The 26,710-nt window shown below is 53.4% G+C and overlaps 2 protein-coding genes and 1 long non-coding RNA gene across 13 annotated transcripts in view; 1 reads left to right on the top strand and 2 right to left on the bottom strand.

The window, feature by feature from the left end:
• Positions 1-1,476: 1,476 nt before the first annotated feature.
• TMEM130 (transmembrane protein 130) lies at positions 1,477-19,230 on the bottom strand. 2 transcript variants are annotated; one of them, XM_045992574.1, is made up of 8 exons: positions 18,978-19,230; positions 12,265-12,570; positions 10,827-10,986; positions 7,197-7,363; positions 6,344-6,428; positions 5,057-5,259; positions 3,147-3,259; positions 1,477-2,860 (listed from the first exon to the last, which is right to left on the bottom strand). In XM_045992574.1, the coding sequence occupies exons 1-8, from the start codon at positions 19,060-19,062 to the stop codon at positions 2,672-2,674; spliced, it is 1,308 nt and encodes a 435-aa protein (XP_045848530.1). In that variant the 5' UTR covers positions 19,063-19,230; the 3' UTR covers positions 1,477-2,671. The 2 variants fall into 2 exon arrangements, with proteins under 2 accessions (XP_045848530.1, XP_045848531.1); XM_045992575.1 differs by having other exon boundaries at positions 1,477-2,824; positions 18,978-19,229.
• On the bottom strand, positions 1,477-26,663 carry LOC123933431. The gene is made up of 2 exons (XR_006816600.1): positions 26,521-26,663; positions 1,477-2,181 (listed from the first exon to the last, which is right to left on the bottom strand). It is a non-coding gene; the product is annotated as an uncharacterized LOC123933431 (long non-coding RNA).
• The window catches only part of LOC123933429 (transformation/transcription domain associated protein), a 114,288-nt gene continuing 111,108 nt past the window's right edge, over positions 23,531-26,710 (top strand). For 8 of the 10 annotated variants that reach the window (XM_045992573.1, XM_045992572.1, XM_045992571.1 and 5 more), the window contains exons 1-2: positions 23,548-23,774; positions 26,191-26,350. In XM_045992573.1, the coding sequence (XP_045848529.1) occupies positions 26,251-26,350 (100 nt within the window). In that variant the 5' untranslated portion in view covers positions 23,548-23,774; positions 26,191-26,250. Of the gene's footprint in view, positions 23,775-23,851; positions 24,141-26,190; positions 26,351-26,710 lie in introns of those variants that run through there. The other 2 variants (XM_045992564.1, XM_045992565.1) reach the window with 2 other exon arrangements.

Raw genomic sequence — 26,710 nt, 5'->3', positions numbered from 1 at the left:
AGCGCTCTGCGGCTCAACCCAGACGCTGGTCTCGGCAGCCTGCGTACCCCCAAATTTTGCGGGTCAGATGTTTTCCTACCAAATATACTACAGTTATGCGAGTCTCCCATTGGCAAAGTGACGCCTCCCTCTGCTGCTGTCTCTTATTGTTGTTGCTGCCATTTTCTGCATTTCTCTTCCAGTAACTCTTTCCTGCTCCTTTATGGTGGTTAACAATTTGGTTTCTTCGTTGTTTTAACTTCTGTAAAGAGGAACACCTGAGTACTGCGGTTTTTAGAGCTAGATCTCCTTTTGTAACGTGAACAATCACTTCTAAATTCCCTGGCCGGGGGTGGGAAGGGGCTTAGATGTTCGAATCTCTTGAAGGCATGTGCAGAGATGGGGAGCCTGTCCTATGCCGGCAGGGAGTGGCTCCAAACCACGTGTCGCCCTCATCTATTAGGAACACAGTAAAATGATTCACGGCAAGGACAGTCCCCTCCCCCCACCCTATCCACCTTTTCCAAGGTCTCGTTTGATCCTCTAACCAGTTATCAAGAGGCATAAGGGTCCCCTGTAGCACACAGGTGCCTGACACCCTCACCCCTGGCTGGGGGGAAGTCAGTGGAAAGTTGTGCGTGGCAGCATTTGCCCCCATGCTGGTGCTGAAGTCTGAGAAACTTCCCCAACTGACTTGGCTCGTGGAAAAGTGGGGCTTCCCAGAGGGGTACAGCCAGGGTAGGGGTGGGGTTCATGCCGACCCATGTTCCAGCTTGAGGATTGGGGCACACTGGCTCGCTAGGCTGGATCGTGAGGACGGCAGGGGAGCACAGGCAATTTAGAAAAAACTCCAGATCTCTTATGGAAGAAAGGGAGTTTAGGAAGGGAGGTGACTCCAGAGGAGGGTAACTGTAAACGCGGTCCTCAGACCTGGCCCGTCCCACGCATCTGGGATCGTTAGAAACCCTGATTCCCAGGCCCCACTCCGGACGTCCTGAATGAAAGTATGTGGTGTGGGGAGACCTCTGGTGCTACCCAGGCACATCCAAGTTCAAGTGCGACCAGAGGCGCTCACCCTTGATGGTGCACCAGCAGTCCTGCTGGCCTGCGGGGAGGGGACCAGGGTGGCTGCCCCCTTAGCAGGTGTGGATTTGGATGTGGTCAGGGCCGCAGGATCCGCATTCCCAAGTTCGCTAAGTGTAGCCGTCCTCTGGGCTCTGATCCTTCCCCAAAAGTGCAGGCTTGGCTGCAGGTTGGAGTCACGGGGTGGGGGACCTGGACCCACCTCCAAGAAACCATCCCCCCACCCCGGTTCTGAGTCTGGTCAGTCGGCCATGCAGCCTGAGCAGAGGTTTAAGGAGTGCTGGTCCCAACGACCGAACCCAACGCCCCCAGACAGCAGCTCCATCCACGCTTGCCTGAGAACACAGCAGGGGCGCCTGTTGTGCAAGGCCCAAAGCCCCGTGCCCAGAAAAGAAAGAGACTCCGGGCCCCCTGGCATCTGCTCGGTTATTCTGAGAGCACACAAGCTTTATTCTTCACTAATGGCAGTGTTTCATGAGAATGAGCGGCACGACAGCGAGAATGCTCTTGTCTGCACAAAGTCCGAGAGCAAAGATTATGGCAACAGAGCTTCGCCCCCACGGCCCTGCCCCCTCCCGTCCCAACAGGCCCCTAACTTGGCTCCCCAGGCTCCTGCGCAGCTAGGCCAGGCGGGGTGGGGGGGTGGGGTGCTCACTGTGGTTTCTCTCCGCAGGCACCTGGACCCGCCGTTTCCCCCAGCTCTAGGCTCCCCCGAGGGATCCCTCCAGACCTGCCTCCTCCTCCCCCAGGCCGTGCAGAAGGCCAAGGACACCATCCCCCACAGTGAACCCATGTCCCCGCTGGCTGGCTTCTCTTTTCCCTCCATGGAAGTTAACAGACTCAGGAACAGAAGGTGCTGCTTATAAAACCCTCCTCACTCACGAAGCATTAGCCCCGCCCCCACCCCCAGCAAGCAGGCAGGAAACGGGGTGTCCTTAGAGTGGGCCCCAGGAGCCACGGGGACCAGTGCCCAAAGGGAAGGGCCGGCCCGGAAGCTGGGCATGGCCAAGTGCAGAAAGTCCGATGTCACCTTGGTCCTAATTCAGGACACAGCAACCAACATCCCTGATACAGAGGACACCGTCGGAGATGCCTGTGTGACATGTGTGACGTGTGTATCTGTGTGTGTGTGTGCGCGCGCATGCGCTTGCTTCTATGTGTATAACCTTTTGTGTTGTAGCCTCAACCCTTGGTGACCTTCCTGCCAGTTCTCTGACCTGGGCAGGGCCACCCCGGGGAGGAAGCTCAGACCCCAGACGGACAGCAGAAAGGCCAACACGGGGGGAGGAATGGGTGAGGGGCAGCCAGGCACCCTTGGGAGAGGGGAGGGACCCCACTGAGCGTCAGGGGTCCACTTGGGGCTCTTCAAAGGCAAGGGGTTGGGAAGGGTGGACGGAGAGGGGCTCACAGCAGAGGCCGGACTGTACAGATGGACGGATGGCAGGGGTGTGGGGCTGCGGGGGGCTCGTGGCGGCAGCTGGAGACACGGATGATGGCCAGCAGGGAGGACAGCCCCGCACCCGGAGCCCCGCCCGCTCGGCGGCGCGCCCCGCCCCGTCCGCAGAGCCCCGCTGGCGGTAGTTAATGCCGCGACGGGACCCGGGGGCGCTCACACGGTGTACGTTTTGACGGATTTGTAGAGGGGCGGCAGCAGCCCGTGGTTCTCGCGGACAACTTCCAGGTACTCCGAGGGCGTCTCGAGCAAGAAGGGCCCGCAGCACATCTGGCAGCAGCAGCGGACCCCAGCGGGAGGCTCCGGGTTCTTGTCAGACATGGGGGAAAAGTCAAAATCAGCCACCTATGGTGAACAAAACCCCATGGGTCAATCACCCGCCGGCCGGTTCTCTGACCCGGGCCTTGCGAGCTCAGCTGCCTAGAGACTCGCAGGGCTGCCCTGTGCCCTTGGCTTTTCTGTTCCTGGCCCCTCCCTCTTCCAGTTGCCCTCCCCGGGGGCCCAGCTGGCAAGGGCTGAGCACAGATGGGAAGGGCCCAACTCAGCGTGGTCTATGAACGTCTCGGGCCCATCGTGCCCAGCCCTAGGACCTCGCTGTGACGTCCACGCCCCCACCCTCGTGAGCACCCACCTCTACCATGTCCTTCTGGTGAGCGGCATTCCGTAGGGTCATGTACATGATGAAGGCGAGCATCATGGTGATCAGCGTGGCGCACGGGAAGGCAAAGACGGCCGGCTGGATGCCTGGGAGTGAGACACGGCGAAGTCACGGGTCTGGGGAGTTGGTGGGGAAGGTCGGCTCTCAGACCGCAGTGGGGGACACACCGGTCACACCCCACAAGAGCTATTTGTAACTTAGGCACGTGGATCCCAACTAGGCAGTCCCCAGTGGGCCAATCTAGGAGTCTACAAAAACCGAGTAGGGGTGCGTTAGGGTTTTAAAATATGTCCACATGTTACTGGAAAGTCACTTTCAAGAGGGGCAGCTAAGTCCCCCACCCCCTGAGAGTGGGCCAGACTTAATGACTTGCCCTCATGAATAGCACAGGATAGAAGCCATGACCAGGCCATCCAAGAGTCACAGTCGCCTCCCCACTCTCACTCGGGCAACTTGCCTCGGAGGCGGGAAGGCGTGTTGTGAGGACACACCGGAACCTTGTGACCTGCTGTGGCTGTCTGCCCTCCGCCAGCTCTAGGCTCCTCCCCCTGACCCCCTGAGTCAGGAAGGTGCATGCGGAAACAGGGAGAACCCAGGGTCTGCGGTAAGGCGGTCCTGGGTTCGAACTCCGGCTCTAACCAAACTCCCCGGTGCTAATGCTGACCCATGAGGCTGCCTCAGGAACGCCACGAGGGGAGGGGTGTGAGTGTGCCAGGGGCACGGCAGGTGATTAGCAAGTGCAGTCCCCCTCCCCCTTCCTCCCTCCTCCACCTTGCCCCTGGTGTAGACACCACAGTGTGCCAGGAGGCTCTGCTTCCCAGGAAAAGGCAGCGCTGATGACCTGGAAAACTGTCTCCTCTGCAGGATTTGGGGGGCCCTGGGGCACTCAGCACCCAGGAAGGGCTGGGGGAGGCAGGGCCCCAGGCCCCCAGGGAGGTCCACAAGGCCAGCCAGGGCCCAGAATGGAGCACAGCGTCTGCCCAATGGCTCAGACAGGGACTGGGGAGACCACAGGGCACAGTGGTGCACTTGTGGGTCCGACGTGGGGGGACGAGGGCAGTTGGCAAGGTTGCTGCGTGCACCCTAAGGACTGTGACCTGGCTGGGCCCCTGAAACACCATCCCTTAGGGTTCTGGGATCCCACTTTCTCCTCTATGGAAGGAAGAGCTTTTCTGGGGTCCCAGAAGAGCTCCTCCATCCCCGGAAAAAGAAGGGTAGAACTTCAGCCATCATCAACCAATCCTGTGACTAGCCAGGGGCCGGGCCTGACGGAGACTCGGGGAAGGACAATCCAGGGGAGGTGGCCAGGGATCCTGACAGATGACAGGGTCCCCACTTCACTGGTGAGCAGCACCCACTCCCTGGGGGCTGGTTTTCATGGTGACAGGAGTACCAGGATCAGGGTGACGGCGGAGGAGGGAGCCTTGTGATCGTGGGGGAGTGCTTACGATGGGGACAGCGTGGCATTGGTAATGCATGGGAAGGACACGGGGGACCGTGATAGTGGCAGCAAGCGAGAGTTAAAGCTGTTGGCTGCTGGGCAGCATGGGATCGAGGGCCTGGGTGCAGACGGCGGTGGCGTTGCTGGTGGGAGGAGTGGGGATGGTGGTGTCTCCGGGGTCTGGAAGGTGCCAGAAGGGCCATCGGGAGTGTGTGTGGTAATGGCAGCAGAGCTGTGTGGTCAAGCTGGGAGTCGGTATGGCCCACGGGGCTGGTGTTGGTAGAACCGAGGGGTATTGGGCTGGCCGGCGACGGCACAGGTGGGCTGGGGGAGGTCTGGGCATAGAGTCAGCGGTGTTGGTTGGGCCAGTAGGTTTGGTGAGGATTCTCGCGTCGGTGGGCTGGCTCGCATGTTGGCGGTGGCGGCCGGGAGGGTCACTTACTGGAGGGCCACACTTGGATCCTGTGGTACTGGTGTGTCTTGCTGATGACGTTCTCAGCCCGGATGCTGAAGCAGTAGTCCCCGGGATCCCTGAACGTGTGGGTCAGGTTGTAGGCCGTGCTGGCCACCGACACGGGGTGGCATTCCCCTTCCTCCAGCGGCAGGCACTCGGGCTTGAGACGCCAGCACACAGTCAGAGGGGGGCTGCAGGGAAACGGGGGTGGGTTTTCAGCAATGGCTCAGCAAGCAGTGTGAGCACAGACCAAGGCTGAGAAAGGCCAGACAGCCGTGAACTTCAGTGTCCTTTTCAGGACAAAACACCTAGCCGTCCTGGCCTCTGCTTCACCCCTTCCAGACCCAGAGAACACAATGGTAAATTAAAGATGCCCCCCCGTACCCCAAGGGAGTTCCAGGCTAGTAAGGCAAACAGGGATAGGCACAGAGTGCTGGACAAGGCAGGATGATTGCTCCAGGGACCCACGGGGTGTGCTGTGGGGGCACAGGGGACAGGTGGGCACATTCTTAATGGGGAAGTCAGGGAAGGCTTCCTGGAGGAGGTGGCATTTGAATAGGATCTGAAAGGGTCATCCACCTGCCACAGCCCAGGCTCAGGAGCTGGAAAACGCACTCCTGCCACCTCAGTCATTGCATCTGCCAAGCCCGAGGGTCTTCCCACCCCACTCTTCAAGTCCCAGGCACCTGCCCGCAAAGCTCCCCACAAGCTTTAGAAACCTCCCCCAGCTCCACGGCTCATCTTTCTCTTTTCTTGGCTGCATTGTTTGCTCCCCATCAAGACTTGCTTCCCTCTGTCATGGCCCTGAGTTGAAGAGTGGGGCCGGTCCCCCCAACCAGAGTTCCTAGAGATCTGAGCCCTGACCACTGACCTCTGCGGCTCCACCCACCCTCGTGCAAAGAACGTGCCCGGCTTCTACATCCTCAGCTTAATGCTGTTCTTGCCAAGACTGGGCTGGTTCCCACCCAAGGTGGCTTTCTGGGGGCTGGAGGCAGGCCTGAGCCACACGCAGAGGGCTTTTCACCTGGTTTCTTGCCTGCCTTTGCCTTGATGCCCACACTGCAGACAGCTCCAAAGGGCCTGTGCCCTGTCCCCTGGATCTTGAGTATGGAGCTGTGCCCGCAACTCCCCCACGGCCGCTGGGCAAGATGGCATAAGCTTCCACTGGCCCCCAAACTTGGGGCCCCCCAGGGGATGGAGCTCTCAGGTTCATCCACGGGAGAGAGTGTGGGCAGGGCAATGAATCACCCTCTGTCGTCTCTGGGGTTCACTCACCTCCCCAGGAAGTTCAAGGTCACTGTCATCTTTTGGAAGGTCTGGATTAGGGTGGGCCCCAAGACCTGGATGCCTCGAAGGGTTTCTGAAAGGCAGAGAGGGCGCCATTAGACCTGGTGGCTGAGGACAGTGGTCTCAGTGCTCCCAGCGCTGTGTGACCACCACCCTGTGAGGGTCTCTGCCAAGGTGAGGGTCACAGGTCTGTCCAGGGCATGCCCGAGTCCCACTCTGCCCCCGCCCCATAGCAGCAGGTGCCGGAGCTGCTCCGAGCAAGGATGCTGGAGGAAGCTGGCGGGGCTCTGGTAAGCAGGACGGAGGGCTAGCTCCGGATCACCCCCACCTGTGCAATGCGGGGAAATCAGCACCCCATTCACACCCACTGCAGCACAGCTCAGAAAGCTGCCGCAGCTGCCCAAGCACCCCCTCTTGCCAAAGTCACGGAAAGATGGGTTTGGGCGTCTCCTCTCTTCAGGAGACCAAGGCTGTTGCAGCCCCAACAGGACAGTCCCTGGCAGGACGCCAGTGTGGCCTGAGAACAAAGAGCCACGTGGACCCACTGGCTCACAGCACAGTGTCTGGCCACAGGCTTGGGCTCCGGGAGCAGATGGGCCTGGGTTCAAATCCAGCTCTGCCCCTTGGTGGCCATGTGACCTCCTCCGTGGCTTCCAGTGCCCTCTCTGAACTGGGGATAGTGGCCAACTGCTCAGACGGCTGCCCGGGGGACACGAAGAGAGAACGGGCATCCGAGCTCTGCCCTGTGCCCAGCTGGAGCCACTCTGAACTTCATGGGCTCCAATCCCGGAAAGAGTGCTGCCCAGGGCTCCCCAGGGGGCCGGACGGCCCGGAAACCCACCCTGCAGCTTCAGCGAGGCAGAGAAGTCGCCTGTCTTCTGCATGATGCCCTTCCCGGCATTCTGCGTTGCCTGTTCCCACTCCGCCACCACCTTGAGCTTCACAGTGAAGGTTCCGATGATGGAATAGTTGTAATAGACCATAGCGTCTTTAGTCACCATCTGGGTGCTGTAAGGTGACAGGAGGGAGATGACAGAAGTGACTCACATGGACTCTTAGAGTCAGGGGGGTCCGTGGAGTGAAAAGCTCGGCTACCAATGACTTGTGAGCAAACCGGACATCATCACAGCAGCACCCCCCAGAGCCAGCCAGGACGCAAGGGCAGCCATGCTTGGGTGAAGTGGCTGCTGGTCATCTTTGTGCTTTTAAGTGACAGGTGGGAGAACTCCCAGCAACAGGGACCTGTCACCTGCCAGGAAGTGTTCTGCCCCGTTCCACCAGAAATCTAAAAGAGCCCCTGAATTAGAGACAAGAACAATCCTGATAGGGAAAAAAATATATACTTTGGAGTTATGACATACTTGGCTTTGAATCTCAGTTCTAGATTTCCTGTCTGTATAACTCTCAGTCTTACTTTTCTCATCTGTAACACAAAGTCATATCTCCATCATAGGTTACGATATGACATGTAAAGTATATAATATCATGCTTTCTCCTGCAATTACCTGAATTATTTCAAAAGGAAGTCTAATAGTAAAGAAAATCTTTGTTGATTTCTCAATGCTCTTTATATATGAAGCTTAGCCCATTAAATATCTTCCAAATATTTTCTAAACCCAGTTTAACCCAGTTTAACTTTTGCCTTGTGATTTGATTTACTTCTTTCATACTCAGATTTTAAATCTAGTGAGCCAAATCTAGCATTTTCTTTTCCTTCCTAGTTTCTGCCTCTGTTTCTCTATTCTTAGAAATGCTTTCCCCACTGCCAAATTATCCAATTGCAGGGGATCGTTTACATTTCAATCTAGTCCTGGTTCATTATATTTGATTTTTCAGTCTATCTGGAATTGCTTTTGTTAAGGATAGATTGTTTTTCTTCTAAATAGTTAACCAACTGCCTGAGTGCCATTTATTAAATAATCTATCTTTACTCACTGGCTAGAAAATACCACTGTTACCATATAATAGATGTATGTATAAACTCAGGTTTGTGTCTGCCTTTTCTAGTCTGTTCTGTTGAGCAGACTTTGGTTGCTGCAAATTATTTGTGGCTTTTTTTTTTAAGATTTTACTTTTTAAGTAACCTCTATACCTAATACGGAGCTTGAACTCACAGCCCGGAGATCAAGAATTACATGCTCTACTGACTGAGCCAGCCAGGTGCCCCTATTTGTAGTTTTGAAAAGACATTTATGTATGCATTTCTACTTCTTCTCCCAATCTTCCCTCATCATCATTCTGCTTTTTTTTTTTTTTAAGATTTTATTTATTTATTTGACAGACAGAGATCACAAGTAGGCAGAGAGTCAGGCAGAGAGAGAGGGGGGAAGCAGGCTCCCTGCTGAGCAGAGAACCCCATGCGGGGCTCGATCCCAGGACCCTGAGATCATGACCTGAGCGGAAGGCAGAGGCTTAACTGAGCCACCCAGGCACCCCGATCACTCTGCTTTTCTGATCTTTTTTCCTTCTGACAATATTGAGGCATTCTTTCTTCATTTTTTTTAAGGTTCTAGGTACAATCTGGAGTTTTATTTACATAAACCCTAACATTTTGGGCTAAGTTTATTCTCTTAGTTTTCCTGTTTTGTAACTATTGTAAAAGTTTTTTTTTCTATTGCCATCATATGGAAAGGCTATGAATCTTTGTTTTATAATCAGCCATATCACGAAAATCTCTTTTTAGTTCTAAGATTTTTCAGTTGAGTCTCTTGTGTTTTCCATATCATCTACATATGTGATGATTTTTATCTCCTCCCTTACAGTATTTACATTTCTTTTTCTTGTCTTGTTTCATTGGCTAGTCAACAATGTCCCGTTATAGTAAAAATAGTGAATAATGTATTTAATGTGAAGAGAAATGCTCCTAGTTAGAATACAGCTGTCCCCTGGTTTGTGACAGATGTTCCAGATGTTCTTTAGGTTATGAAACCACATGTATGTTTGTAATGACATATATTTTTATACATGTCTATATGTATATATCCATTCACGCATGCATATATGGGTGTATATATGTGCATACTTAAACACCAAATTTAGATGAACTGTAGAATCTTTGTCACATTCCAAAATTATATTAAATGGAGTATTTATTGGACTTACATCAAGCTTATGGGATAACTAGAGGGAAATGGACATCTTTGTAATATTAAGTTTCCATCCTGGACATGGTGTACATAACACATCTACTCAAATCGTTAAGACCTCTTAGGTGGGACGCCTGGGTGGCTCAGTGGGTTAGGCGTCTGCCTTCAGCTCGGGTCATGAGCTCAGGGTCCTGGGATGGACAACGTGTTGCGTCCGGCTCTCTGCTCAGCAGAGTTTGTTTCTCCCTCTTACTCTCACTCTGCGGTCTCCCCCCTCTCTCTCAAATAAATAAAATCTTTTTTTTTTAAGATTTTATTTATTTATTTGACAGACAGAGATCAGAAGTAGGCAGAGAGGCAGGCAGAGAGATAGAGGAGGAAGCAGGCTCCCTGCTGAGCAGAAAGCCCAATGTGGGGCTCGATCCCAGGACCCTGGGATCATGACTGGAGCTGAAGGCAGAGGCTTTAACCCACTGAGCCAACCAGGTGCCCCTCAAATAAATAAAATCTTAAAAAAAAAACTTTGATATGTCTTAGTAGCTCCAGTTTTCTTCACACAGGGTCTTGTCCATTTCCAGTAAGTGTGATCCTATGTTTATGTACTATTTTTGCTATAATTAGGAGTCCCCACTTTGTTTTCTAACTTATTACTGTACGTAAGAAAGCACGTTAAGCCTGTAAATCCCATGGGGGTGCGGAGTGATGCACAAGAAGGATTACTAAGTCTTCGATGAACTTGATAGATTGGTCTGTGTTTCTCTGCAAGCCTGAGAAGTGTCTTAAGGAGGCAACGGCAGTTGGCTGGGGAAGCTGGCTTCCACCAATGGAAGGTGGAAACATATGGGATACAGTAGGAAGGACCATCAGCCAGGGAGTCGAGGGGACTGAAATGGACTGAGGGGTCTCAGCAGAGCACTACCTTCAGAGGCGATCAGAGTGTCTGTGGGCTGCCTGGGCTCCGTGCCCGAGCCCCACTCCCTTGACCTGCCTCCTCTAGCCAGGCTTGTTTGGAGAGGAGAAGTCTGGAGAAATGAAGCCAGAACACCAGAGTTTTGCCACACGTGTATAATTGCAGCTTCCATCAGCCAAATAGGTCCTTCCAGAGTCAAATGGAGAAAAATCCTACTTTGACCTTTCTTAAAGGGATGTTTGGGGCACCAGTGACCTCCTCTACCAGGTTGTAGGCACCTCGGAGACAGGTCTTGTGACCGGCTCACGCTGGTCCCTACCTATCCCACGCTTGACACAGAGCAAGTATGGAAGGAATGTTTGGAGTGAGAAGGAGTGAGGAGGTAAGGGTGGGAAAGTACAGAGCACTTTCTGTGGGACTATGGGGCCACCGACCGCAGGCCAAAGCTTTGGGGCATCAATGGGGAAGCACATACCCGTCTCCGAAGTCCCAGTTGTAGAGAAATGAGGCCGTCTTGAAGAAGTTGCTCGGGTCATGGAGAAGGAAGGAAACTTTAAGGACTGTCTTGGTGAGGTAAGAGCTGGGCCAGGGCAGGGAGGTGTTCTGGGTGACAACGAGGTTCCCCACAAGGAGCTCTGGGAGAGAGAGATCATAAGCAGGTGAGTCCCCCAAGGGGGCGGGAAGGTGGGGCCAAGGAGTGACGTCATAGGCCAGCTGGCAGGACAGCCTGTCCCCACCGGGACCTTCTGGCTGTCAGAGCTGAGTGAAGGCGGGAGGGGACCCTGCAGGTCGCTGAACACAGAGACGCCCAGCCCCCACATCATTGCCCCTGCTGCTTGGGACACTGGGACACTGGTTAAGACTCACAGTACACGCCACACACACTGCCTTGCTCCTACGCCACTTTCACCAGGATCCCGAACTTTCTGGCGTAAAAGATGCCCAGGACCAGGAGAAAATGCATAGGCTTTGAAAGAAATTCTCAAGAGAGATTTCAGATTATTAGATGCATCTAGAAAAAAATTAGCACTTCTACTGATCACATGCAATGTCCTGGACTGGGTTAAGGATCGCTGTTCTGTGTCTCCTTTTCTGCCCCACAAAAAAATAAATAAAAAAATAAAAATTAGGAGCTGATTTTTTTCACCCCAAATGCAGAAAGTAAGGTGTGCTCAATAAAGCTCATTTGGAAAAATGCTGAAATGTAGGATGAAAAGAAACCACCAGTCATTCAAACACAACTTTTGTTGATGCTTTGAAGAGATGCAAAGCATTTGTGTGTACATGTTTAATAAAGATGTACATTACATATACATATATATGTTAAACACAATTAAGCAAATTGGTTAGAGAAGTTTGTGTTGTGCTTTTTAAAAATTTTATAAGCAGGAGTATTCCCCCAGGACATTACAAAGTCTTTGTAAATGTCATTGTTATTCATGATACAAATTATATCCACATACTTAACCAGTCCCTTTATGGTTGCAAACTTAGCTTGGCTAATATTTTCTTCTGTTGTTATAAACACCACTGCAATGAGCGTATTTGTGCATAAAACATTACCCAAATGGAAATGTACTTCCTGAAGACAAATTCTTTGACAGATTGTAAACTCAGAGAGAGCGGGGACTTGCTGGAAGGAGAGAGGAGTGTTAGGGTGGGAGGCTGGAGGGACGAGAATGAACAGACCAGAGACTGAAATAGTGCAGAACCATTGAAACGTATCGATCAGCTGCTCTCCAAAGGGTTGTGTTAATTTATAGCCCCAGTAGCAACATGTGTCCATTCCAACACGGATAACGGAGAAGGGACCATGGGTCCGATTCCTGTTCATACCATTACGAACCAGACTGGATGGTTTTTTTCTGCAGCAAGAGTCTGAAGGCCAGTTAGCAAACAGAAAAGTTCCTCACCTGTGATGGGGAGGACGAGGAGGCTCCTGGCCACAGGTGGGCATGTCCAGCAGTTGGCAGCGGTGACCCAGACGGAGACCGGGAAGTCCCCGGGCACGGTCCCCACGGCACGGATGGTGGAGCTGAAAGCCTCATCGGTCTTCCCCGTGAGCAGCAGCGGGGTATGGATCCAGTGGAAGTGGTAGAGGCGGGTGTTGGTGGGCAGGACCAGGCTGCCATTGTCGCTGGCCACCAGGCTAGCTGTGATTGTCACCTCTGCCCCCGTGGTGGCAGGGCCATCGGTGGTGAGGTGCAGTTCATACAGCCCTAGAAGTCCAGAGACAAAGACTGTGTTTCAGGACAGGTGTGGCAAGGAACCCACCGTCACCTTCCGGGCTGGCTTCTCTTACTCTGTTTTATAAGTGGAAAAACTGAGGCTCAGCCTGCACAAGTGACTTGCCCAAGGGTCACGTGGCTGGTTCAGTGTAAGCCGGGATTCCAACCCGGGCCCAGGTGAGTCTGGAGATTTTCTTTTTATGCCAGCCAAGCAGGGCCCTCCAGAGCCCAGGCCTGACCTGGCCAGACTTCTTTCTTTCTTTTTTTTTTTTTTTAAAGATTTTATTTATTTATTTGACAGATAGAGATCACAAGTAGGGAGAGAGGCAGTCAGAGAGAGAGAGAGGAGGAAGCAGGCTCCCTGCCAAGCAGAGAGCCCGATGCGGGGCTTGATCCCAGGACCCTGGGATCATGACCTGAGCGAAAGGCAGAGGCTTTAACCCACTGAGCCACCCAGGCGCCCCGGCCAGACTTATTTCTTAGCTATGAAAATGACTGCCAACGTATGTCACGGGAGGGACTCCCTTGGGTGCTGCCAAAAAAATTGCCCTCTATTACCCACTCCTTCGGACTAGTCTCTCCATGTCAAACAAAATTCCGATGTGAAACACAAAGTCTGGAGCCTCTTAGAGGCCAAATGCCTCGACAGTGATAGACCAACCCTAGACAAAGGTCTACTATGATTCAAGCCAACACTTCTTCTTCTTCTTCTTCTTCCTTTTTTTTTGTTTTTGTTTTTTAAAGATTTTTATATATTTGACAGACAGAGACCACAAGTAGGCAGACAGGCAAGCAGAGAGAGAGGAAGGGAAGCAGGCTGCCTGCTGAGCAGAGAGCCCGAGATGCCGGGCTGGATCCCAGGGATCCCAGGACCCCGAGATCATGACCTGAGCAGAAGGCAGAGGTTTAACCCACTGAGCCACCCAGACGCCCCAAGCCAAGCCTTCTTGTGAACGTAAAGAAAAACATTCTAGTTCTAGTTCTTCACTGCCCAGCACCGCAGCCACTGGCCATGCGTGGCTGCGTACGTTTCAGTGACAATGAAACAAAATTTAGAACCCACTTTCTTAGCCACAGTAGCTGCATTTCTTTCTTTTTTTTTTTTTTTTAAAGATTTTATTTATTTATTTGAGAGAGAGAGAGAGTGTGTGCTGGCTAGAGCATGGGCGGGGAGGGGCACAGAGAGAGGGGGAACCTGACTCCCCACAAAGCAGGGAGCCCAACTCCATCCCAGGACCGGGGATCACGACCTGAACTGAAGGCAGACACTTAACAGACTGCGCCACCCAGGTCACCACCCCCGCCCACCCCCCACCCCACCCCCGTAGCTGCATTTCAAGTACTCGATAGTAAAGATACGGAATATCTTCACTGTCACCTATCTTCATTGTCACTGGACCCCCAATGCTCACTGCTCTTAAATGACCTCCGGGATTCCCACTGGGGCCAATGCTGCACCTGTAAGGCTGCTCAACTACTCAGGGAACTTGAACTAAAATGTGGGGGATGCAGCTCTTACGGGGAACCTGGGAATCAAGTCTTGGAGGACCCTAACAGAGAACAGGACCTTGAGCATATGGGTTGGAGGCCGGGTCGTGGCCCTTTACGAATACCACCCCCCTCCCGACTGACTACCGCATGGAAAGTAAAACTAACTGTAACCTGAAAATAGAGAAAATAGAAAATTAAAACTTAAACAATTCTATTAAAAATAAAAATAATCAGTAACAACCCACTGTTTCCGTATGTGGGCATTTCTTACTTGAAAAAAAAATTGTGCTCATAATTTGGAATTCTGTATTCTATCATTGTTGTTTTCAATTCCACATCGAGGGCCTTTTCCTAAGTCGTTATTCTTCAACCGCTTCACTTTGTGCATAATATTTTATTATCTAAACAAAGTAAGATTTATAAAATAAGCTTTCTTTCCATCATGAAAGTAATACATACATCTGTGTAAAGAATATTAGAAGAGGCGCCTGGGTGGCTCAGTGGGTTAAGCCGCTGCCTTCAGCTCGGGTCATGATCTCAGGGTCCTAGGATGGAGCCCCACATCGGGCTCTTTGCTCAGCAGGGAGCCTGCTTCTCCCTCTCTCTCTGCCTGCCTCTCTGCCTACTTGTGATCTTTCTTTGTCAAATAAGTAAAATCTTAAAAAAAAAGAAAAGAATATTAGAAATGTCCCATTATCCTACTTCCATAAAACAGCTGCAACCATACTCCTGTCCTCGTGTCTCTTTTTCATGCATGGAAGTTTTTAATGTGACATAATCCCACTCTGCACACAGTTTTGAATTATTTTATTTTCACAGGACAATACATCTAAAGCACGTCTGCTAATGTGAATTTCACTCTGGGTATGATAATCTCTTGAGCAGGAATCTCTTTTTTTTTTTCTCATTTTTTAAAAGATTTTGTTTTTCAGCCATCTCTACATCCAACGCGGGTTCGAACTCACTACCCTGAGATCAAGAGTCGTATGCTATATTGACTGAGCCAGCCAGGCACCCCAAGCAGGTAGATCTTGATTCCCAGAACCCCTCACTCTTGCCAGTCACATTCTTGCACGTCTTGGTGACAATTTGGTTATAATTTGTAAATCTCCTCTTCAGGTGAGGTTTCTGAAGGGCGGCAGGTTCGAGAGTGTCCAGCCTGTACGAACATATACCTCATCAGAAGAGCGGACACAGATGGAAGGCTGCAGGGGCCCCAAGCCCCTCTCCGCTCATTTCCCTCACTCCCACCCACCTTCCTGGCCACTCACACCTGCTCTCCTAGTTTCAGATGCCTCCTAAACGCTGGTGGAACCAAGTAACCTAGACCTACTTTCTGGGCTCCCGATCTGCACTGAGCAAAACAGGAGCTGCTAACCACATGTAATTACGCTTAAATTAATCAAAGTTAATTACTTAAATTGAACCGACACTGGAAATTCAGTTCTTCAATTGCACTAGCCACAATTTCAAGTGCTTCAGAGCCAGATGTGGTTAGGAACTACCCTTCAGGGCAGATGTAGACTTTTTCCTTCATCATCCCATGTTCTGCTGGACAGTGCTGGTCTAGGGCTCTCCCCTCCCCACACCTATCATTTTCAGCCCTTGCTCTCCACTGGGGCCAGGGGGAGCAGCTGTCCCAGGAATCAGTCAATCCCGAGTCCTTTGCTCCTACTCCTCCCATCTGAGTACATTTGCTTCCTCTCCATCATGACTAGACAGCATTCAGCCATAGTTACTGCTTCATCCTTGGCCCTGGCGCTCGGCCTCCTGTCCTCCCTTCTCTCAGCACCATCCACCCCCCAACCCAAACCAGCAAGAAGCTTCCTCCACACCTAATGTGTTCATGGACCAGCCTCGGTGTGGAGTCCGAACTCACATCCTGGCACATCCATGCTGGGACTGGCCACTTTAACTCCTGCAGCTCTCCCAACATGTTCTGTCCTTCCTAACCTCAGGGCCTTTGTACATGCTGTCCCCACCGCCCCTCTCTACCTACATGTCAATGGATATAACCTCTTCCAGGAAATCTTCCCTGAACGCCTTTCCCGCTAGTGCTCTCCGAGCAGCCTGGGCACACAGTGGTCCCAACCCCACATGGGCATGAAGGTTTCTTTGTCTCCCTTGCTGCCCTGCAAGCTCCTTGAGAGCAGGGGTCATTGTCATTTCCCCCTGCGCCCAGCAAAGTGCTTGGCACATAGTACGTGTTTCATACTGCTGTTGCCCAAGGCTCCTGGAGAGAAGAGTGTGGCAGAGGGACCAGCCCACCTAGCACTGCCCCAGGAGACTGTTCAGTCAGGTGGTACTGACTAAGCCCCTTCCTTGTCCCCCACCCCACAAGTGGTGGGGGAACCCAGAAGTGTAGGACATGCCTCTTACCCTCAGGGAGCTCACCAGAGACTTCGTAGACTCAGCAAAGCTGCATCCCCTTCACCCTTAGGCAGTGTTATCTGTCCCTACTGGGGACTCCTGCTCTAGCCTTTCCCGCTGTCACACATTCCCTGTTCTGAATCCCCCATCCCAGAGCCATATTTTGGATTGTGAAGTCGTCTGGACTGGCCTTGACACAGGGACCTGCAGTGGTCTTAATCCCAAAGAGAGAATTCCAGATGCTATGGCAGAAATTTCTGCAAGAAAATACAGTACGTATTTTACACTGAGGGACATGAGTCCCCTGAGGGCCCCATGTGACAGCCTGGAGTCACCAAGCAAATCTGTACCCACCCCCCTCCCCTGGGCTGAGTTCTCTTCTCCCTCCCTTTGGCTGTGAGGCAGCACTTGGCCAGGCTTCCCAGAAAGAGGGGCCATCCCCTCCCTTCTCCCTGTTGCTCCCTCCTGTCCCCCCAGGCGAGGAGCGTGGGCCAGAGCGAGGCTGGCAGGTGGCAGGGACATTCGGCTGCATGCTAATGGCCATCCAGCATCTGCAGCGGACTGGAGACAGGCGCGTGTCAGCGCTACGCAGATCCCGTTGCCAGGGGGATGGACTGGCTGGGAGGAGGGGTGAGATGGGGGGGGGTAGGGTGGGGAGGGGCTGTGGCTAGAGTTCCCTTGCCGCAGAGGCTGGCCCAGCTCCTAGGAGCCCCCACACCTGTCCAGACACTGGGAGGCTCTGAGGGCACTTTTTCTCAAGCTTTTATTTTTTATTTTTCAAGCATATGTTTCACAGTCCCTGGGTCATGCCGCTGCTCTCTTCCTTAGGGCTCTAAGAAGTGTCCGTGGCATCCAAGCTGAAATGGACCATGAAGGCTTTACGACTTGCGGCTAAAGGAACCAAGCCCCGATCCTGTTGCCCTACCCATCCAAACCTATCTTTGCAGGTTTGGGAGCCCAGGTGACATGGCCTCAGAGTACAGAGCAGCAGCTAAGGGAGGGGCGTAGGGGGCTCCATGGGTGCAATGAGTGACCCAGAGCTGAAAGGGCCAAAGCAAAAAGTGAAGTGGCAACGGCCACGAAGCCTGACCCACGGAAGCCACATTCACTCACGAATAGGTGCCGTGGGCTTCCCCTTGGAGCACACCTTCCCACAGCATGTGGGACCCTGAACATTCTAGAAAATGGCCGCATCAGCTCTTTCACACTGCACACGTGCATAGCCCCAAACACCTCCCAAGGGACCTTGGAAGTCTGAACAACATAATCTGGAATTAATGAATGGTCCAGTCCTTGGACTCGACTGTGACTTCTAGTGTGGGAAGTGTTCAGTGCAGGCTGACCCAGACCCCAGGAAGAATGGAAAGGGCTTCCCAGTCTCTGTTTTGAACCTGTGTGTGAGGGAGAAGGTATGCTCCCCAACCTCATTCCCAGCTTATTTCGATCATACCATGAATAGGCCGGTCTGGGAACCACACATGACTTCCAAAGAATTAATGTACTTTTTTTTTTTTCTTGTTTGCAGTTCAGGCCATGGTGATCATTTATTTCCAGACACATGTAAACCCAATGGACAAGAGACCCCCATCTCTACATGAAAATTCCAGGAGGGAAGCAGGTAATCCTGACCAAGCACAATTCCCACAAAATTTTAATTCATCCCTAAAATGCAGGTTTTTATTTTTACCTTTTCCATTGTCTTACACGATTTGGCATTAGATCGCTTCCTCTTTCTTTCCCCCTCTTTCTTGGGGGAGCGGGGGAAGGGACGTAATGGAAAATGTTGTCAGTTTAACACACGCACATCACCAGAGCTGCCCACGTCCCACCTGTCCCCCAACAACTCTCCAATCCGGGTCCTATTGTTGTCGCCAAAATGTGGCAGAAAGGTTGGTGCTGGCCTTTCCGCGGTGGGGAAGTAGAGAGCATAGAAGCACGGCCCGGCGGAGAGGGGGGGCGGGGGGAGCACCCAGCAAAACCTGTCAGCTCGGGGTCCATTTTGGAAACCATTCCAAAGACGAAATGGCAGCCTCCCTAAAGCCAACACAGAGTGGAAAACCTCTCCAGATAAGACGACATTTAAAGGCAAAGACGCTGCTCGGCGAACAACCTGTCCACGCTCCCTGGGGGGCTGTGGCGTGATGACGGGTCCCGCGCATTCCCGGTCTCCCCGCATCGTCCTCCCAGCCCCACCTCCCAGCGGCTGCGAGCCCCCCCCCCCCCCCCCCCCCCGGGAACCCGCATGGGTGCACTGGCCACCGCGCGCGGTTCCCAGGACAGGGCCGATCTGGAGGTGGCAGCAGGAACCGAGGAGCGCGGGAGCCCCCTCGAGGGCCGGGCCGACTTCTGGGGAGAAGGATGGAGGGAGAGAAGAGAGGGCTTCGAGTGGCAGGCCGGCCACGCTCCCCTCCGCTGCGCGCTGCAGAGGCCGCCCGGGAGGAGGGAGGTGCGCTCAGGGCGCACGGCTAGACCGCCCCGAGGCCCCGGGCGCGCTGCGGCTGTAGGGGGGCGGCCGGCCGGCCCGCGCAGCGCCTTACCTGCGGCCACCCTAGCCGGGGCCAAAGGCAGGAGGCAGGCGAGCCAAAAGACGCGGCTGAGGATCGGCCAGAAGGCCGGGGCCATGGCTGCGCCGGGAGCCGCAGGAGCGCGGAGGGGACGCGGCTGACTCGGAGGCTGCGGCCGCTCCTCGGGGCGCGCGGCGCGGGCTATGCGGGGAGGTGCGGGAGCGGCGCTCGCTCGTCCTCGCCTCGCGACGCTGTGTCGCTGCGCGCCGCCGCCGCCCACAGCCCGCCGCGCCGACCCCGGCCCACGTCAGCCGCGCCGCGCCGCGCCCCCTCCCCGCGTCCCTCCCTCCCCTCGCCGTCCCCCTCCTTTCCCCACGAACCCCCCGCCTTCCCGAGCGCGCGCCGCCTCCCGCGCCCCCTCCCCTCCTCTCTTCTCTCCTCCCTTTACCCCTCTTCTCCCCACCATCCTCCCCTCCCCGGGTCTGCGCGCCTCCTGTCTGCGCCGCCTCCCCGCGTCCGCGCCGGCCGCCTCTGACTCAGCGTCCCCAGAGGCGCGCGCCCCGCTGCAAAGCCGTGCGCAGGCCCCTTTGGGTTCTTCTCCAGTTGCCATTTCCCCTCTTGACGCACACGATTTGGAGAGCGACTCATTCCCGTGGAGCCCCCACTGCGTGCGAGGCGCTGGGCAGAGGGACTGCAGACACCCCATATCCCTCCTGAGGGAGGGGGTCAAGCACCTCCGCCGAGTCTCAGGTCATTCCTCAGTTTACCCTCTCTGTCCCTGCTGTCAAATTGCTCGTGCCCACAGCTGCGGCTAGGGTATCACTGAGGGCCATGTGAGACTCAGACAGTCGCAGTGAGGGGTGACGAGGCCCCCCTTTGGCCTGTGCTGGCGCTTCCACCCGCCGTAACAGAGTGAAGCAGGTCTTTCCTTCTAGAAGGTGGCTGTTCCTGTCTTGTCTTCTGAGACTGGAAGCTGGCGGCTTGGATCCTTGTCGCACTTCTGCCTTGGCTTAAGCCTGTACTTGGGTAAGGGAGGGAGGTTGGATGAACCCCTCCTGCCTGGTGGGCTCGGATGGACCACGACTTGAACCGCAGCATGGGAGTGAAGACACCCGCGGGTATGGCCTCTGTCTCTGGGACAGCGGTGGCCTCCACAGGGGATGGGCTCACTGGCCACACTGCCATCGCACCCTAAGGGAGGGGGAACAGATCTGAGTGAGCCCTCCCAGGAGAGTTGAAAGTGCTAGACAGGCGTGATCCCCCTGTAGCAGCAATCAAAATCGTGGGGACAATACTAGGCCCAGGAATCAGGAGACTTTGGATTCCTTCTGAGAGTTATGTGAACTTGGGAAAGCCACTTTCCTCTGAGTCCTTCATTTTCCTTTCCTTTAAAATGGAAATAGTTCCTACTCTATGAGACTGTAGCAAGGATCAAATGAGTTAACGCATACAACAGTGCTTGGGACAGTGCACATGATCAGTATTCGCTGTCGTCATTGGAATTGCTTACAGACCTGGAAGGGTGTCCCTAGTTTCTCCATCAGGAACTGAGGAGAAAATTGTGGTGGGGAAAAAATGTTAAGGTTATAAACCGAGTTTCAAATATTTAACTATTTAACATTACTTTTTTATTTTTTAAATTATTTTATTTATTTATTTGACAGAGATCACAAGTAGGCAGAGAGGCAGGCAGGCAGAGAGAGAGGAGAAAGCAGGCTCCACGCAGAGCAGAGATCCCAGGACCCTGGGATCATGACCTGAGCCGAAGGCAGAGGATTTAATCCACTGAGCCACCGAGGCGCCCCCCACTGTTTAACATTATTCAAAGGTCTGGTTATTAGTGGCTTTTAAAACAAACTAAATGCGGGGGCACTGGCTGGCTCAGTGAGTGGAGCGTGTGACTCGGCCTCAGGGCCGTTAAGTTTGAGCTCCATGTTGGGCGTAGAAGTCACTTAAAAATAAAATCTTGAAAAAAAATTTTTTAGGGGTACCTGCGTGGCTCAGTGGGTTAAACATCTGCCTTTGGCTCAGGCCATGATCTCAGAGTCCTGAGTTGGGGTTCCCTGCCCAGCTCAGGTGTCTGCTTCTTCCTCTGACCCTTCCCCCAACTCGTGCACATGCACGAGCTCTCTCTCAAATAAAATCTTTTAAAAAAATTATTAAAAATGAACTAAATGCAGAAAAGAAAATAACAAGATTAGTTTTTTTTATGTGTAACTTGATTGCATTGGATAATAATTTCGTAGTAGGCACAGACAGTCTTGGGACTACTAGACGTAGTAGTCCTATGTCACAGAAGCCACTGCAAAGGCCACCCTGAAACTGATGTTCAGATTACGAGGTTATTGAGGGGAGATACAGTATTTTGAGTATTTCTCCTGGTGACATTATTACAGTATTATAGTATTATGAGATAGTGAATGCGAGTGGTGGTAGAAGGAGCAGTGGTTTTCTTACATTGGGCCTTAAGAAAGTTGTCTCTGGGGGCACCTGGGTGGCTCAGCGGGTTGGGCCTCTGCCTTTGGCTCAGGTCATGATCTCAGGGTCCTGGGATCGAGCCCCACATCAGGCTCTCTGCTCAGCGGGGAGCCTGCTTCTCCCTCTGTCTCTGCCTGCCTCTCTGCCTACTTGGGATCCGTGTCTGTCAAATAAATAAATAAAATCTTTAAAAAAAAAAAAGAAAGTTGTCTCTGAGGAGGTGATATTTGAGCTCATCAGGGATGATAAGGAGTTAGCTGTGTGCCTCTGAGGAAAGAACATTCCAGAGGTCCTAGGTTGGCCTGACACACAGCAAGGCCACTGCAGCTAGAACCATGAAGAGTAAGGTTGGGAGGTACATAGGGCCAGGGAACGAGGATGAGCTGAGAAGTCTTTGGAGGGTTTTAAGCAGAGGAACCGTGTGATCTAATCTACCTGCTAGGGATGGGGTTGACACTGTCTCTGACAAGAAAGTGGACAAAAATCAAACAGCATGTTGGGTACTTTGTTAGGAGAAGATAGGGCCATGGGAAGTGCAAGAATCTAGCCAACATTAGAGCTAGGCTTAACTGTAGGTCTTTAGCTGTGCAATTAATCTGAAACTTACCAAAAGATTTGTCTACTTTCTGCTTTTCTCTCCACCCCCTTTCCACGGAACAGTATGAAACAACTGTACACTGATTCCAGCTCTCAGATGATTAAACCTTCCCCAGCTTTGGAGCTGTTACTTTGGGGGGGAGGTTCTTAGGAGCAGAGAGGATTGTGCTTGCAAGAACTTTTTCCATGGGCGAGGGAAGTTATTCTGACCCATTTTATTTCTCCCAGGGAAGAAACAAGTGACACGAAATACATTGATGTAAAATCCCAGCAGTTCAACAGAGGGTTGTTCTTGAGTGGCAACATTTTTAAACAAGTAAGGAGCATGCTTCTGAATAGGGCGCCTTTCTCCCGAGATACATTGCAGCTGTTGCAAGCTGCATTTATTGCAAAGTGTGAAATGTATCTTTCTGTGAAGGGAACACAAAGACTTTGGTAACTTAGTGATGATGGGGGAGGGTAAGATATTGTTGGGAAAGGGAAGTGGTGGTGGAACCAGGTAATGGAGATGGTGGAGATAAACCATCACTTTAATCCTCAGTCCATCTAACATGGTAACCATGGGTTACCAGGAGCCGCTCACTATTCAACCACTCTTCTAGATGGAGTCGTAGGTAAGGTTCAACAGTACTTTTCCCTTCTAAGGCGTCTTGGTCCTGCCCACGCCATCTCACGTAGGCATCAGAGCCTTCTGCCCCACTCCGCTTTCTTCTCATCACTGGACTGTCCTGGCCAGAGACAACTGGCCGCCAGGTAGGAGCTGACAGAGATCGTCTGCGGTCCAGCCTCGGCGATGCAGCTGCAGAACAAATGATCAGGCCGGCCACCTCGGAGCAGAACACCAGGGCTTTCCTTTGCATACAGGGTCTCCTCTGTCTCCAGCCTGCTTGCCTCCTCCCCTTTTCGACTGGTTAAAAACGAACCCAGGGGGGCGCCTGGGTGGCTCAGTGGATTAAAGCCGCTACCTTCGGCTCAGGTCATGATCTCAGGGTCCTGGAATCGAGCCCCACATCCGGCTCTCTGCTCTGCAGGGAGCCTGCTTCCTCCTCTCTCTCTGCCTGCCTCTCTGCCTACTTGTGATCTCTCTGTCAAATAAATAAATAAAATATTAAAAAAATATATTAAAAAAAAAAAACAAAAAAACGAACCCAGGAAGGGAGGAGGGAGGAAACCCGCCCGGACTGCCACATTCAGTTTAGGGATGGACTCTGTCTGGGCCCGACGGCCGCCTGCTAAGGGAGCCCCTCGGGTGCCCACCGCCCTGCCGCGGCCCCAGCCGTCCCTGCCCTACCCTTCCCAGACCTGGCTCCAACGCGCCTATTTAGGGCAGAAGGAGCCCCCAGACTGCCGGCACCTGCCCCCTTTCCAACCTTGCGGGCGGCCCCGCCCACCAGGCGGAGGTTTAAAGGGCCGAGCCGGCCCGATCCGGCGCAACGCCCCTCCCCGCTCCCGCCGCTCGCCCAGGCCGCACCCACTTGGGGGCGGCGCGCCCGGACCTATTTCTCCCGCGGCGGGCGCTGCCGCTTTAAGCGGGGGCGGGACTGCACGGTGGCGGTGGCTGCGGCTGCTAGGGCTTCGCTGGGGGTCGCGGGCTGGGTCTGCAGGAGGCCCGCCGCCGAGCTTAGGGTAAGCGCGAGCCGGCGCGAGAGGGCGGCGGAACGGCCCCGGGAGGCGCGCGCGGAGGCCCGGGCCGGTGCGTCGGGTCCCCAGCGTGGGGAGGCCTCTGCGGCGCGGCGGCTCCGCGCAGCGACAGAGGTAGGCTCCTTGCGCCCGGTCCACCCGGCCATCCTTTCCCGGTACCCACCGGTGCCCAGCCCGGCAGGCCGAAGCCGGCGGCCGCCCTGTAGCCTCCCGCTGCTTGGCCGCGCTGAGGAGCTCTGGGAGGCGGAGGGCTAGCGGCGCGAGAATTGGCCCTCGGCGCTCGCCGTACCGCGGCCTGGAGGGCGGACGCTGGGTGTCCGGAGACGGCGACAAAAGGAGGGAAACGGCGAGCCGTTTGAGACCTGGGAGAGAGCGTGTGGGTTTGGGGTTCCGTTCCCCTAGAAGCGCCCCCAGGCCAGCCTGGCACCCCCGGCCTCCACACAGGCCCCTGGCTCGGCCGGCCCGGCGCGGGGAGCGAAGGTAGCGGCCAAGACAGCGCCCCCTCCGGCCCGGCGGCGTTGCCTCAGGCTCGGCGCGGTGGGGCGGGGCGGCGGGGCCGTTTGTCCGTCCGTGCGCGGGCGCGGCGCCGGACCCTCACTTGGGCCGGGACGAGGGGGCCCGACGGAGGCCAGGCCCTCGGCCCCCGGCGTCTTCGAGCCGCTCTCCCACGGACAGGCGCGATGGGCCGTTTCCCCTTCTCAGGCCCACGCCTCCTCCCCCCACGGCCCGGCAGGAACGCGGGGCCTGGCCTTTTGGGGCCCCGGGAAATGGAAGAGTGAACCGACTTCGGTGAAAGAGGGGGTTCAAGCTTTTAAGGAGTTTGGGCACGACCACAAGTTTCGTAGGCACGGAGAGGCCCTGACCCTGTTCTTGGGTCTCCAGGGATGGGATGGGGGGGGGGGGCGTTCGTGTTTGGCAGAGGGCGTGCGTCCTCAAAGAGGAAGCAGTCTGCAGGTCATCCGGCGGGGCTGACAGGGTGCCTCTCCAGTCTCGGAGAGTTTTCCTGCTCTGAGTCGGAGGGCGAGGGAGCAGCAGTCGGCGTCTTCTCTGCGTAGGAAAAGTGCTTTTGGTGTCTCGAAGAGAGTGGCCCGAAGAGGCCCTGTGGAGTCAGGGTGTCCCCGTCACGTCACTTGGGAGCAGAAGTGTGTGCAGCTAAGGGAGGGCTTCCGGTAGGGAGGGCTTTTGAAAGGCCTGCAGAAAGGAGGAGAAAATTAAGTCATGAAGCTGCCTCTTGATGCAGAGTGGAATTAAACGGTTATACACCCGAGGAGGATGCATAAAAGCAACTTCACCAGGTTCTCAAGATACTTTTGTGAGCTCTTTAAACAGAAACCAGGTCTCCCTCTGTGTAGGTGTCAGCCAGGAGAGGTAGTTCTTCAAGTGTGGTCCTCAGCAACTTGAAGCATGCATGCGTTCATTCATTCATTCATTCATTCAGGCAGCATTTCCTAAGTGTCTACTTTGTGCTAGCTGCAAGCAAAATCTACAGCTTCCCCAGCCCCTCACTGAACCATGGTCTCTGGGTCGTGCTTGGAGGTTCACCTTTGGCACCTGGTGATCTTAGTGCACACTGAAGTGTGAAAACCAGTCACCTAGGGTAGAGGTTGCCCAATCCAGTCAGCTGCCCTTTTGTTGTCGTTGTTTTAAGATATTTATTTATTTTTATTTTTTAAAGATTTTATTATTTGACAGTGAGAGAGACATCACAAGTAGGGAGAGAGGCAGGCGGTGGGGGGGGGGGGGCGGGGAGCAGGATCCCTGCTGAGCAGAGAGCCCGATGCGGGGCTCCATCCCAGGACCCTGAGATCATGACCTGACCCAAAGGCAGAGGCTTAACCCACTGAGCCACCCAGGCGCCCCAAGATTTTTATTTTTAAGCAATCTCTACACCCAACCTGGGGCTCGAGCTTACAACCCCAAGACCAAGAGTTGTGTGTTCCACAGATTGAGCCTGTCAGGTGCCCCTCAGCTACCTCTTTTTATTTGGCCCACAAACAAAGAATTTTTATGTTTTAAATGGTTGAGAAAAGTTGAAAAAAAGTAATGTTTTATGGCATTTAAGAATTATATGACATTGAGTCACTTCTCGGCCTTTTGGCTAAGATCAAGTGAAAAATGACATGACATTCAAATTTCAGTGTCCCTAAATACAGTTTTATGGATCACAGCCACGCTCTTCCGTTTATGTGGTCCATGGCTGTTTTCTGGCTGTAACAGAGCTGAGTAGTTTGATAGAGACCACAAAGTCTGAAATATTTACTGTCTGGCTTAGAGGTTGCCCACCGCTGGCCTAAGGAAAGAAGGATAAAGAGTAAGGGAGGGAAAAGCCTCTGTTTATAAAAATCATGTTTAGAAATTAATAGGAAAAATGGATGCAAGTAAATTTTACTTTCAAAAAAGCAGAGGGAATAGTATTTTTAAGAGTAATTAAAAAGTAATTAGCTTAATACAGCCATTTAGATACGATTTTTGTAATGACGGTGAGCCTGTGCCTTCAGTAAGTTGGCTAACCATATGCTTCTTTTCATAGGCTGGTGAACTCATGGGCCTGATACTTTTCTCTTGAGAAACAAACCAACTGAAAAGAAAAATGGCATTTGTTGCAACGCAGGGGGCCACGGTGGTTGACCAAACCACTCTGATGAAAAAATACCTTCAGTTTGTGGCAGCTCTCACGGATGTAAATACACGTGAGTTGATCCTTCTTGTCATTAAGAAATGCGTTATCGTGACTCATTCATCTCAATTCAGATGATGCGCACTTTGAGATGAACAGATATTCTTACCCTAAATTTCCCATTCTCTGCCTTGTGGAGAAGCAAAGTGATGAGCATTACTACCTGGAGCCCCAAAGAGGCACGTGTGTGTGTGTGTGTGTGTGTGTGTGTGTGTGTGTGTGTGTGTGTATCCTTGTCTGTGCATGCACGCGTACGTCTGAGAGTGTGAATGTGTGTGACTGGTTGTAGGGAAACTAGTTATGTGCCTTCTGTTGGACTGTGACGGTGGAACTGATAAGATCTGATTGCTTCTCTTAAGTTGTTAAATCCATT

Source organism: Meles meles, chromosome 21 (genome assembly GCF_922984935.1).
Source record: "Meles meles chromosome 21, mMelMel3.1 paternal haplotype, whole genome shotgun sequence".
NCBI classification, from domain to species: Eukaryota; Metazoa; Chordata; class Mammalia; order Carnivora; family Mustelidae; genus Meles; species Meles meles.
This window is presented reverse-complemented; position numbering and strand designations above follow the sequence as displayed.